Source organism: Pezoporus wallicus, unplaced genomic scaffold (genome assembly GCF_028554395.1).
Source record: "Pezoporus wallicus isolate ANWC-B61680 ecotype Strahan unplaced genomic scaffold, APGP_CSIRO_Pwel_v1 contig_3817, whole genome shotgun sequence".
NCBI lineage: Eukaryota > Metazoa > Chordata > Aves > Psittaciformes > Psittacidae > Pezoporus > Pezoporus wallicus.
The window spans coordinates 13,553,194-13,567,570 of NW_026635157.1; the positions used below are offsets into that span (position 1 = coordinate 13,553,194).

The 14,377-nt window shown below is 36.0% G+C and overlaps 1 protein-coding gene across 3 annotated transcripts in view; it reads left to right on the top strand.

Annotated features, from left to right (window-relative positions):
* The window catches only part of TRDN (triadin), a 102,925-nt gene that overhangs the window by 6,017 nt on the left and 82,531 nt on the right, over positions 1-14,377 (top strand). The window contains exon 2 of one of the 3 annotated variants that reach the window (XM_057409420.1): positions 84-422. The exons of 1 other annotated variant lie outside the window; for it this stretch is intronic. In XM_057409420.1, the coding sequence (XP_057265403.1) occupies positions 401-422 (22 nt within the window). In that variant the 5' untranslated portion in view covers positions 84-400. Of the gene's footprint in view, positions 1-83; positions 423-685; positions 757-14,377 lie in introns of those variants that run through there. One more of the 3 variants, XM_057409412.1, reaches the window with a different exon arrangement.

The following is a 14,377-nucleotide window of genomic DNA, read 5'->3' on the forward strand; positions in this document are numbered from 1 at the left end:
TTTTTTTTTGTTTTGTTTTGGGTTTTTTTCTGCCTTTCTGTGCATTCCTGTCCTGTTTATAGCTGGGACGTTTTTATTTGTAGTGTCTGTGGTTCTTAGGATATTAGAAAAAACATGCTGAAGATTCACCATAAGGCATGGCTATTTTTGTTAGAAGCTGATACTTTAAACTAAGTTTTAAGTGTTGCCTCTGGAAGTCCTTAGTTTGCTCCGAGAAGGCAAGAGTCTGAAGGGGAGACAGAAAGTTTGGAGGGGCACAAAGAAGAAGGAACAGAATTAGAAAAAGCAGTGGACCTTCCTCCTCCTCATTCTGCAGTTCCTGCAAGAGTCAGCAACAGTTATATAAGCTTCCACAGTAGATCTTGACCTTTTAAACAGAGTATCTCTTACCATCATCATCATGGCCGAGATTACAGCAGAAGGTACGGTAACTATTTTCAAGTATAATTAACCAAAAATTATGCATATTTTGACAGTGTAGATGATCAAACAAATACGATTTGTTGCTCTTAGTAAATAACTCACTCCAGGATCATTTCATTTTGTTTGTTGGATTGCTTCCTACTTACCTTTTCTGTTCTTTTTTCTTTTTTCATTCCTGTTGCCATTTACTGAAGCTAGATCTCCATACACCTCTAAAAATAGTGTTAGTCTCATTTGCAGAACAGCACTGCTTAATGTTAATGTTCCGTTAGAGTGATATAAGAAGGGGAATGTCTGAACGTCAGGTGATACTACCCCCAAGCCTTTGCTCAGGTAAAGCTGTGGTAGTCCTTTATAATTGAAGATTTGCCAGAGTCAAAATAGCTTAGTTTGGTGGCCCTGTTTTTTCCATAAAGAGCCCTGAGGGTGAACTCTACAGGATGTTACTGAAGGGTAAAAGATATCAGCTCTGCAATTCTTATGCGGGTAAATGTCTAAAGGAGTCAGTGAAAGTTGTGCTGAATTAGTACCCCAGAGCTAGGCCTGCGAGAATGAAAAGCAATTGTATTAACCAGGAAATACATATTCTAAAATATGAATATTTCATATACTTTAATATTTTCTGACCATTCATATTTACATAACATTTTAGACGCATAACAATATTTTATCAACCACAGTCAGACAGGGAATATATTTAAAATGCAGCCTTCTTTAAATTTAATACTGAATATTTTAGTTGAATTTTATTCCAAGTCTTTTTTTTTGTCAGTGTTTACCAAATTTAATAATGACACTACAAAAAAAAAAAAAGGCTTTTAAACAGTCTTCTGAAAGTTATTTTTTTTCTGCTTGTCAACGTTATAATGCGTTTCAGTGTAGGAAAGTTATACTTTTCATCTTCCATTTTTCATTGTTATTATTTGTAAGAGGATCTGCAGTAAGTACTATTAGAGAGTGAGCCAGTTGTCTTCTAAAGGACTGATATTAGGACTATATCAAATTGTATGACAGTCCTGGCCTGATGTCTGATTAGCCACAAGAAGGTGATACGAGTATGATTTTTGTAATCAGCAGCTGGATGGTTCTATAATTTGCTTCTGGCAGCAACTACTACCAGAACAGGTGGCTCAGCCTGACAGCCCTAACCAAAATGCTAGTACTTGATTATTTGGATATTCTTAACCTGGCTTGATGGAAACATTGGTTATTTTGTAGCTGCTAGGAGGGAAATCTGTGAATTTCTATTTATCTTCCAAAATGAGTGCATTAATACTATCAGCATCAGAGCAGCAGTACCTCTTTGCAAGGTTATTCAAGCAAAACAATCCCAAACTGGGAAGATTTTTAGTCCAAAATTAAGAGCAAAAATGAAATTTTCAATCAGTCTGGAAATGAATTTTCAGTCATTTAGAGTCTGAAAGTGTTTTTTATAGTGCTTTTATAGTGTTTTTACAGGTGTTCCTTAGCTTCAATATTGTGTGGTTTTCTCCTGTGTTTTTTTAATGTGCAAAGCAATAGACCTCAGGTGATAAGGGACATCAGCTCCACAGTAATCTAACCTTCAGTATAACAGGTAAATAAGCCATATAATTAGTTTAGATTAGTTTGATTGTGGGATGGGGCGTAGTTGTTTTTTTTTCTTACATTTGGAATGGACTTTGTTAATTGTCTAATTTTTAAAATCTGGACCCACGAGATGGAAATTGTACAGAACACTATTGTACAGAACACTAAATTGGCAGAACACTGTGAATTCAACCAGGGCTAATGTTTCACTGCAGTTTATTTTCCTCTGGGGCTGCTGCTGATATTGACAAGGCAGATTTAAACTTTAGCAACATATAGTTTGGACCAATTAAAATACCCCTTGCTTCACACAAGTCCTTTTTTATTTTATTTTCTTCTATGCTACATCCCAGTCCCTGATTTGTTGTGTCTTCATGACTTTATTAGGATTAAAGTACCTGCTCCTTGTGGTAGGTATTAACTGTATTTTAGCCACAGATCAGCTAAACTGCCTGGCTCCTTGCCTGTTGAGGTACTATGCTGACATGCCAGAGAGTACAGCACAACAGCGGTGCAGGTTTCAACACTGCCATTGCCAGTGTGGCTGCTGGTGTAGAGAGATGGTCCAGGTATCTTTTTCTAGCAGCCTATGTCAATGCCATGATCTATTCAGAGACAGATGTACAAGGCTGACGAGGTGCTCTGGAAAGGTCAGCATCCTGGTAATGACAATGAGACTAAGTAGCTTGAAAATATAGCCACCAAGCAATGACCCTGGCCTGCCTACTTGCTTTGCAAGCCACATGTGCTGCCTATTCATTTCCACAGCTACAATATTTAGTTGTGGACATACTGGTGAAGTGTACCTGGTGAGAGACAAAAGGAGACCTCTGAAGACAACAGTTTATAAATGTCCTTAGAAAATTGGCAGGACCTAGGTCTCCTGCCAGCAAATATTTAGGAGAAGATTCCAAAGCATTATCTTCAGCATCTTCATATTACATTTAATTGCAACCACAGAAATGTACTTATGTACTTATGTACTTAATGAAATGAAAGGTTTGGGTGACATTGTTTAGTGGGAGGTGTCCCTGCCCATGGCAATGGGGTTGGAACTAGATGATCTTAAGGTCCTTTCCAACCCTAACTATTCTATGATTGTGATTCTATGAAAGTCATTAAAACTGTATACAGAAAAAGTCTCAGTACAAAGTACTGTGTCTTTGCAACAGTCTCAGGATCTTTTCTTTTGTTATCATTATTATTATTATTAGTTGTTGTTGTTGTTGCTGCTGCTGTTGTTATTATTACATTTCAGCTGTTACTGAGTACTCTGTAATGGCCAGGGACTTTACTGTGATACACTTCAGACCTTGTCTAAAAGCCGTGAGCATCTGTAACTATGCTACTCTGCTGTGTTTGTGAATGAGGGGACTGGACTGGACTCAATGGCAGACGTGGTTAGAGCTGCCACCATCGAAATATGAATGCAAAAAGCCTGACACCTCTGAGAAATGGCTTCTACTAAAGTACAGCTTAATTTATATGTGCTCCAGCAGCAGCCATGTAGTTGGTCTGTACTAGTCCCATCTACTGCAGGTCGCAGTGCAAGGTTGATGGCTCTTCCCTGACTCTTTATGCTCCCTCGCAGGGAAGAATGAGCAGAGACTTAGCTCTGCCTGTTACAATGCTCTGGAGACTGTGCACTGATCTAATCTGGGGAGGTGAGAAGAGGAGAAAGGCAAGGTTTCTACACCAGCTGTTTGTCTGCCACAATTTATTTCCCCAGCCGAGCAAGGGGGAAGCAGGAGTCAAACAGAAATGTGACAACAAGTCACAATTTGGTCCTTATTTTGCTGCTGCTGAGAGCTGTGCAACTACGCGTTTCCTCTGCCTTGGAGCAGACTGCAAGGAGACAGGGTAGCCCTGAGGCCACACACAGCTTGTCAGTGACAAAATCAAAATTAGCTTCTAGGTTTCTGTGCTTTTTTTTCAGGATATTTGATAACTATGAAAAGTTTTAAGGTGTAAACCATTTCAAAAGGCAGATTTGACAAGATCTCTGTTTGAAGATTAATAGATGTGAAACTGATAATGTATGAGAAATAACGCACAAGAGCCAGAGAGTAAAATCATGATGACTTCATGAGTGCAACGGCCAGAAGCTAACAGCAGTCTCCAGTTGGAAAAAACTTTAGTGAAGTCACACTACAGGCAGGAGGGAGATAGCTGCTTCTCATGGTAATTCATGAGCTGCTGCTTAAGGTGCTACATGTGCTGACTCAAAAAGGAGCCTAGATGAATAAATTAGATTAGATGATTCATTTTGATAGCTAAAGGCATGTGAGCAGGTTTCTAGCCTTCCATTAGACTGCTACATAGCACTGAGGTAGGAGGCTTCTATAGAATTTATTTGCAACAAGAAAATTTGCAAAATGAAAAGATGTCTTTTTTCTGGCTTTCAGTGTTGATGAAGAAGCAGATGGAATACCTTATGCAGTGGGGTAGGGAAAAGACAATTTTGCCACTGACTTTTTGAAGGAGTCAGTCCCATGTAAAGTTAACAGCCTAATTACCTAGAGAGACAAAATGTCAGAAAACCCAGGACTGCCTGTAAAAAAGTAAGTCTCTCGGGGCAACAAATGCTCCAAATTCTCACTGAAATTCCTTAAAACTTGGATTCCTCTGTGCCTCTGGGCCTGGACAACTGAGTTGGTTAGTTTGGCTGCAGCCTGGCTGCTTTCTCATAGTGTATTGAGTGTGAGGCCAAAATTGTTAGCTGAAGCTTTATGTTTAGGAATTTGTGGGCAATGTTACTCACAGCTGGTATGGCATCTATATGTTCAGTTGGTGCAGAGAAACTCTAATATATCATTAGTTTAGGTAGTCCCTAAGAAGATTGGCTAGGTATGGACAGCAGGAAGCCTTAAAACCTGTAAATCAGAGATTTAAGCTAATAAATTGTGTTGCTAGTCCATGACAGGCTAAAAGTATGTGGGTGCAGTTATTCATGCTTATGTGTATGCAAAGAGTTGGACCATAGGTTTGATTATTTATTCACTTTTTTTAAAAGAAGTTTGTGCCCATAAGTATCTGAAACATATTTGAAGGTTACTTACATAATGAGTAGCATATTCAAGTTACTGGGGTGATCAGTAACCACTGATTTAGGAATTAAATCTATGCAGCTACTTAAGATTCTCAAAAGTCCCAGTCGTTGCGTTCAGGTACCTAATACTTGAAAAGCATCTAATCTATAAACATTTGGAGTGTGTTGACCCATTGCCTACAATGTAAACACTGAGTAAGAGATGGATTCATGCTGCTCTTACTGTTCTGCCCTGGGAAGCAGAAACTGGCTTAGTTTAAAACATGTTTCATAATACAGGTTTGGCTTAAGTCCAGGACACAGTGATGACAGAGAAAACAGAGCTAACATCTGAGTCAGGTCAGCTGTTTACAGAAATGGAGAAGCTCTCTTTTTCTTTCAGATACTGATGTTCCCTGTTTTCTGATCTGTTTAGAAAGATTGATCAAGTGCACAGTGTTCATTTACCAGCTTAAACCATATTTAAAGTAGTAGAGAGTGGATTGCTTTAAGTGAAAAAGATTGAAAAATTATTTTTAAAATACTTTTAAATCACCATTGTTAGCAGGATTTAAACCAGCAAATAAGAAACCTGGATTTCAAAACAGCAATTTTAATGTGTCTTGCATATGTCTTCTATCATTCTTTTTCCCAAATTAATGGACATTCCCCCCCCCCGATTATTAATACAGCGTCTGAATGCAGCCTTTCTCACTAAATTTGTGCCTTTTGCCCTTAGAGAGAATCTGTTAGCTCTATGGGTCAGGAACCATTTATCCAGATTCTTAGCTTTTACATGTTTTTTGTTTGTTTTGTTGTTGTTTTTTTTTTATGATAAAGAATACTAGAGGATACATTTCTTTTTTACTAGATAATGATTTTGTTTTTTACTGTGACTTCTGTCAAGCTTCATTAGGATGGAAATTGGAATTCAATTAAAACATTTTAAAACTCTTTATCTGTGTATATATGAAAAATCTGAAATAGAACCTGGTTTGATAAGCTAAGTGATTTCTTAACCAAATATAATATTCTATAATATTTGTATTCTATGATTCTATTGATTGATTGATTGTTTTTTTGTAATTTAGTCTGCATTCCACAAGAATATATAACTGATAGAGCTAATTCTCTTTCATATAATAGTTATTCAAATGTTAGAAAAACATTTTTAATCATAATTACATTTTAAAACATTTTTAATCATAATTACTTCTTGACATAGAATAAGATAATAATTGAGTTCAAATAGTAAAATAATTTTAAATTAAGACCATATTCCTTGCATTCACAAACAGGTTATACTCTCAAAAAAAGTCTACCTTAATTTAACTGTGCATGCTTTACCAGTGATTTCCAGTAGCTCAGTGATTTCTTTAACTTTCTTCACAATTGTAATAGCCTTTTGTTTAAAGAAAAGTGATTTCTATAGACAGCAGTGTCAAAGTGTATTGAGGTGTAAAAGTGTATTACTTAGCACAGGTTTTCTTAATTTCCAATTTAATTTTCAAAAGACGTATTTTTAAAAGCATTTAAAGATAACTTCATTTTGTGATTCAAAAAGCACCAACAGTTATATTCCCTGCCTCTCCCCACTGCAGCATCATTTGGGACTTATAGAGAATTATTAACAAATAGGATTGAAATGTCTTCAATAGTTGGAGATGTATAGATAACTGTAAACCAGCAGCACTGTTTTTTTATACAGGGCTTCCAAACCAACTCAAAGTATGGCCAAAAGGAACCTTACAGTGATGTGCAGACTTAATATTCTTATTGCTTTATACTGGCAGGTCAAACTGGGAACAGGAAACATGAAGTAGCTAAGCAGATCTGAACTGTAAATTCACTACACTGAAAGACTTAACTTAAAGCTATGGAAAACTAGTTATATTTCTTAACCGTATGATCCCACTGCCATGTTTGATCCCACTGCCATGTTCTGTTGTTAGCTTTAAATTATGATTGTTTCGTATTTTAGTCTTAACCGTGAATCTTCCAATAAATCTCTCCTTGGTGCACTGGAACATGACCATTCAGACTTTAGATCCCTGAATGGGAATGTGTTTGAGCAGTATGTGTTCAAAAGAGATCAGAAAGATTTAGCTTCTTTTTTTGTTGAATTATGTAAGTTATTTCAAGAATTACAAAGCAAGTACATGGCTAGCAAATATTTGACAAACAGTAGAGACAGTGACACCAATACGTGGCAGAGATGTGAGATGGCACTCCCAACATATCTTGTCCTGTCCCACATTCTGTTCTTTTCTTCCTAGCTTCTGATGCTTTTTTTACTCTGTAATAGTTTTCCTCTTCCTCTTCCAAGACCTCACAGATGATACAGCAGGTATTAACTTGCATTGTAACATGGGTCCCTTCTCTGAATGCAAAACATAACTAGAAGAACATTGTAAAACACAGTAAGCTGCTATATTATTCTTCAGAGTTGTTAGATTTTGAGGAAAATGGCTGAGCTAACAAAACAGACCATGTAATGTACATAAGCCTAAACAAAAAAGCTAAAGAAGATTCTAGTTTTGTTGTTTATGTTTGGTTTTGGGTTTTTTGTTTTTTGTTTTTTTTCATCCCAAACTATCTCATATGCTAAAATTCACTTATGTTGCAATTTCAGTTAAATCAATTCAGCTGCTCAAAATCATAGTCAGTGCTGGGTTTTGCCCTTAGAAATCAGAATGAAAAATCCATGGCTTTAAGTCCTGAATAAGCATAACTTGAGTCCTGCAGCTGATTTGGGTTTTCTTTGGTTTTTTTAGAATCAGTCCTACAGCACAGCATGAACTTGTCTCTGGCCTAAAAGTTCTTCTTGGTGCCATATGTGATATGAAGGCATTTACCATAAGAAAAGAAAATATAAAATGCCAAGCACAGAAAAACTTTCTCACTGGAGAAGACTCCTCTTTCTATCTTCAAAGATAGTTTTAAGTAATCCTTTACAAATATGTAATGAGTAAAGACCTGCTACTCCCCATATATGCTTATGTTCTCACAACTTCAAAAGTATCTCTGTACCTTTGCCTGGAGTCAAATTGTCAAAGACACAATGAATCTAAGCCTTTGTAGCCTCCTTTGGTATGTAAATGAACCCAATTTTTTCCTATATTCCACTATGTAGATTGGCTCTCTGTGCATGTCAGGGAGGCTAAATCTTGTTTCAGAGTTCTCTAAGAAGATATTCACAATTGATACAATTACCATAAATATAGTTTTCTGGTAACTGTTTTACAGTTTTTAGAGACACAATTTAATATTTCTATTCAAATGTCAAGATCCTCATTTTGCTTTGACCTTTCCCTCTTATAACAGGCAGGACATTAATTTGGCTTAGGGTCTATCTATGCAACTCCTGCTGGAGTCAACTGAATGGGTACATGAGCATGTATGATGAAGGATACAAGTTAACATAAAAAGGTGATATCATATGTATTTGATGCAGTTGCAATCTGATACATTTCCTAGTTTTATAATCCAAATATTTAAACTGTACTCATAACATAAATTTAGTATGATTTTAATTGGTTTTCCTTTTTTAAGGGAAATCCTCAAACCCTCTTCTTTCTAGAGATTTTGTTGCATCATCATTCATGATAGGATTAAAAAACTGATAACTTCACAAGGAAATATCTAAGTTAGGCTTATCCCTTTGATATTTACTGTTGTTTTGTTTTGGCTTGTCTTGGTATTTTAACAGGAGTATGGTTATAACGTTAATTATAGCAAAAGGTCTGTGATAGAAGTTAAATGTTCTTACCTGCCTGGGACATCTACATGACTAGATGGCTGACCACATCCAATCACCTGGAGCAGAGCCACTGCATACTCTGCTCTTAATTTGTGTCACAACAACCTGTAAAGCTGATGAAGATGTTATTTTGGTAGTACAGTATGAATTCTGAGGATACAAAGCTTTCTCCTGCTTCAAAAATGAAGGGCTCAAAAAGCTTATTTTGTTCCTTTTTTAAACTGTAACTACATTTGATAGATTTGTCACTTTAGTAAGAGGCATGTCAATTCAAAACTAAATACAAGTATTTTTTTTCCACAGAAAGAGTAGTCTTGTTATTAGATGCTCAAGCAGAATTAATCCATGTGAAATACATTTATCTTAAAATCCATCTCTTGTTCTAGACATTGTAATTTTGTATTGAATACATAAAAGCCACCTGAAATGCTCTGGAGAATGTAATGCTCTATTCTGCTGTTAGTAAACCAAATGAAGTGATGAATTTCCAGATCAGTAACCTCCAAAACACTTTTTTTCCCAGTCTACTATATCTCTTCCTTCCCTTTCCAGAAACAAGTGCAACGGGGCCCTCTGCCCAGAGACATGCCTCCATGCCTGTTTCCTTCATTTATCACAAGTGAAAAATCCATAGATTTTCTAATACAAATGTGTTATATTTTGCCTGCAAGTTGCTATTAAACTAGAGGTTTCCAGTGATTTGTAGTCGTTTTCTTTTGGTGATCTATACAATGCTGAGGTAAGAAAGATCACAAGGGAAGCTTTACGAGATGGCTGATATTCTGGAAAGAAGGGAACTTTGGAAATTATGAAGAAGCTACAGATATGTGAGAATGCAATTTCAGGGAAGCCTTTTGCTTTGCAAGATTATCTGCAAATATTGATGAGACTTCAGCACACATTTAAAATTAAATGCTATTTATATGTGCATATGCAGATATTAGTGCATCAGGGTAGGGAAGCAATGTGCAATTTTGCCCAAGTTAATGAATTAAGTTAATTTCAACTATACAGACAAAACAATGATGCGAGCTAGGTTTTTGTCTTAAAAACTAATTATCAAGAGTCTTCTTTTAAGAATATATTTGCTAGCATTTCATTTGCCACCCAGTATAAGCTAATGCATTTCACACTGTGAAGTGCTAAAGGCAGTGTCAAAGGAGTTACAAATGACTAAGTTAGTTTTACAGCACGGTTGCTATCCACTTTTCACTGTGTAAAAAAGTGTAGAAAACCAGAAATAATACCTCATCTGCAGAGGCTACCAGAACTATAAAGACCCACATCCTCATGTGCAGGGAGCAGGGTGGCTGAGGTCCCCGGAGGCATACACTTCTCCAACACACCTGCATTCCTCTCTCCACTTTTGGACCCTCCCTAATCATCCCATCTATTGATTTCTTAGTTCTGCTCTCTCAAATCACCACTACTCCAAGTAAAACCGGCAGCAATAGTATTTTTTGGTTCCTATACTTTTTCACTACAGCAAAAATGAGTCTTTAAATAAAGTGTTTGCCTTTAATGGGTTTCAACAATAAGGCTTCAGACCCTGAAACATAGGTGCTCAATTTAAAACTAGACAAGTATCTTTGCAGGCCTAAACCCAAGATTTCTTTCCTAATGTGACCTTTCGTTAGATACTGCGAACATTATGTGAAATTTCAGCAAACCCAGATCCTGAACTGCTCCAAGAGATGTTGAATGCCACATAAAGTTTATTTAAGAACATCAAGTTGTAACCAGCCATTGATGCCCTGTATCTGCAGACTCACCCACTTTCCCCTTTTTTTCTTCATTAAGCTGTTTACATTTGCTTTTCTTTTCTCAAATGTGAACACAACTTTAAGTTCCAGATTGTTTCCCTGAAGATGCCCAGGTAGACAGATATGGATTGCATCTTCTCTTGATAATAGATGTACATCAGTTGCATTGGAGCAATTCCAGCATCAAACATATCCTCCTGGAAGGGGTACCTGTTTTTCAGGTGACACTATTTAACTAGCAACAAAAAATCTTATAGTGCTATTATGTGTCTGTTTTCTAGCCCAGCAATCTCATTTTCAGCAAATTACACCTCCCTATTTTTCAATGTTTGTGTGAATAGGCAGGAAAGACCTTTCCACTTGTCCTGTAGGATGTCTATTAAAAGTTGTGCAGAAATCTGAATTCCTGGTCATGTGGACACACAGGACCTAACAAATGGTTCTGATTAATATTAGGTTGTTGTGTTAAGAATTAGAAAGCAACAGTGAAATAAAACTTGCATTGGTATGTTCTCACAAAATTCCCTTGATCTTCCCACCCTGCACTACTCATTTTCTCGCATACTGATGAAAATCCTGTAGTTCACTATGTAATACGGAGATCAATCTCTAATCATAAACCCCCCAACCAACCAAAATACCAAGGATTTTTTTCCCTGCAAGAATAGGTATTAACAAAAAAAAAATGTGTAAAGCATGCTAAAAAAAAAAGTGTTTAGAAAAGCCTGTGAAGTCCTGGTTCTGCACTGCGTTCCTCTTTCTCCTCTCAGTTCTCACTTTGAATGTAAGCAGTAACAGAGGTATGTACATTCTCTTTTAGAATGTGCTTTATTTAAGTGAATATAAGCTAAACATGAATTACAACATTATGCTTTAAAGTAGAATATTCTATGTATTCCAAAGACAGAGAAATGGAGGTGTTAAAATCTTCAGGCTTAGTGAAAACATGAAGAACTGCACCCTGTCTTAAAGTCTGTGATTTTGCAGAATGATCTTGTAAACTTCATAGACTTGAACACGCTTTTGAAAGTATGTTTCATTATTATTATAGTTGTCTCAATAGCTTTTTCACTAAAACAACTTTAGTCAGCTGTCCCTAAGGAATACACAAATGAAAACAACCTTCCCACAGATTCACTTATTCAAGTTAGTGTGAATGAGAACTCAAGTAATGTGTTCATGCTTTTACAGGATGCATTCTCTACAATCATATGCTTGAAGATATCATTCCACCTTTTACTCTGAGTCCTATTTTTATTCTACTTTTTGTATTTACTGTAAACCTTCTCTCTTTTACATTTGTGGACTCAATGACTATGTCAATACTTTTGAAATTACTATTGTTGCTATTACTACTAACACAATCCTTGTTGTCCTTAAGTTTTTGTTAAGAATCATGTCACTATGTCTAATTGAATAATTTCAAGTCTTCAAAAAGCAGTTACAATTACTTAGGTATTCAGTGAAAACTACCTACATAAAGTTTGCTAAATATCTGAATTTGATTTTGGTAAAGATTCTCTTATTTTCAGCTACAGTCAGGACTTCATATCTATGTTTGCTTTCAATCTTTCCTCTTCTTTTATGTCTTTCATTCTTTGAATTGGAAGAATTGGAATTTTTGCCTTCACTAAATATAGAAATATTACATTTTGTTCTCACAGTGATTGGAAAGAATAATTTTCAATGGTTTCGAATAAAAGTAGAACTGCATTAGTGTCTCATTAGCTGAAAAATAAAAGCACATGTTCTATGTGAAAGCACATATACTTTAGTCTTTTATTATCAGTTAGCAAGTTGCTGATTTACTTTTGGTTGCAGAAACTTTTTTTTATTGCAAACTTGCTTAGATGCTAGGGCAATGAAGTGGGAAGATAAGGAAATAATAAATTATTTTATTCTTTATCGATTTTATAACCAGCATTTCATGAGCACTTTTTTGGACATTGTTATGAATAATGTGAACTTCCTATTAATTTTCTGCAGGTGTCTCATACAAAAAAACATTTTAATGTCTTCTATGCTTCCAAAAGTATCATCTGAATTTATTCTTTGTAGAAATTACCATCCCAAATTTCCACTATGCAAATCTACAAGTGCTGCAGCACTCTAACTATTTTTAATCTATACTTCTTTCTGCAGAAAATAAGCTCCTGACTAAAGGTGATGTGGATTGAAATATCAGCTGGGACAGAACTACACTGGTGATGATACAAATCTTAGCAGTATTTTTCTATGACAAGTAGATCTTACACTTTCTTATGCTTGCAGACTTGTTATCAACATTTTCAGCACTTGATCACAGAACAGTGACTTTAACGAGCCCCTGATGTTTTATGGTCTTCCAAGTCCATTTGTGTAGTGGTTTCCTAGAGAGTAGCACCCTCTTAGGAATTAATATCTGAGGGGTTCTTTCAGGTTGTAGTCCGCCAGGTTTGTGTGTTTCTGGAAATGGAGGGAAGAAAATCTAACTTGTATGTGCCCATTTGGTGACAAGGAAAATGTTTCAGCTTTCTCCCAGAACAGATATCTCCTTATGTCCTTTAAATGCTAACCATTCCACTCCTGCCCCTATGGGCAGGATATTGATCTCACTTGGAAACAGGTTCAGCTGTAAATAAGACTGATGTCTTATTTAAATCTTATTTGCCAGGTTAGGTGGTGCAAACCTTTTGTTCACAGTTCCAAAAGGTGGAAGAACTGTAAAGGCACATAGTGGACAGCTTTTTTAAAGGCACAATGTGGACAGCTTTTCCCCACATACCTGTCAAGAATTGCCTGCCTGTGCAGGTCCTGGGGAGAACATGGTATGCTGTGCAGTATGTAGATAAACTTACTTAAGAAAATCATCCTATAGAGTTTCTTTCAGACTTCTACATGGCACCTGGCCTAAGGTTTAACTAAAGCACTACTTTACATAAAAGCCATTATAATTTCTAATAATTTATAACAAGTGTAGTACAATGTCTTACAGCCTACTTTTATTTCATATTATGAATGTTATTCATTATTAGTCATTCAATCATTTTAGATACATTTTGTGTCTATTCTTGTCTTCCACCATAATACTTCTAATAGCATTCTCTATGTACTGTACTTATTGGTGGATGAATTTTGTTAGTGAATGAAAGATTATGAATTACGTGACCATAAGAATATAGTCAATGTAAGATGTAAGGCTGAAATATCAACTCTAATGTAAATCTTCCTCTTCAATAAAACTGAAACTATGCATTTTTTATTTATTAGCACTTATCTAATTACAGCTGAAGCTGCATTCTATTGATACAATAGAAAAGGAAATTAATAATGAAAGGTTAGATGATGAATAGGCCTTTGACCAGAATATAACAGCCAGCAAAATCTTGCAAAGATGTATATAGAATAACTAAGTATCTCTCAAAAGCTTTCTTAAAAATTTAGAAGGGACTATCAACTTCTACATCTAGAGAGGACATCTCTATCTCTTTTCATTATACCAACAAAGCTATGAGTTGAGACTGCTGTATTAATATTAAAAAAACTTCAGAGAATTGCTTGAAAGTTTCCTGAAATGAGAAAGTGACATTTTAAGAATACCAGAAGCATTCTAAAAATCCAAGATGGAAAGATTTCAAGGAACTTTGTGCACATGCTGAATAAGTATAAATGGCTTGAGAAGATGGGCATAGATGATGAACAGCTACACTCAGAAGATGGCTCTGGTATATTTGGCTTAAACATTACACATTGTAGAGGAGCAATGAACCAGAAGCTAGAACAGGAGACCTGGCTTCAGTTCTGTCTCCTGCCAGACTTCCAGTATGGTCTTTGCTCTTCACATAATCTCTTTCT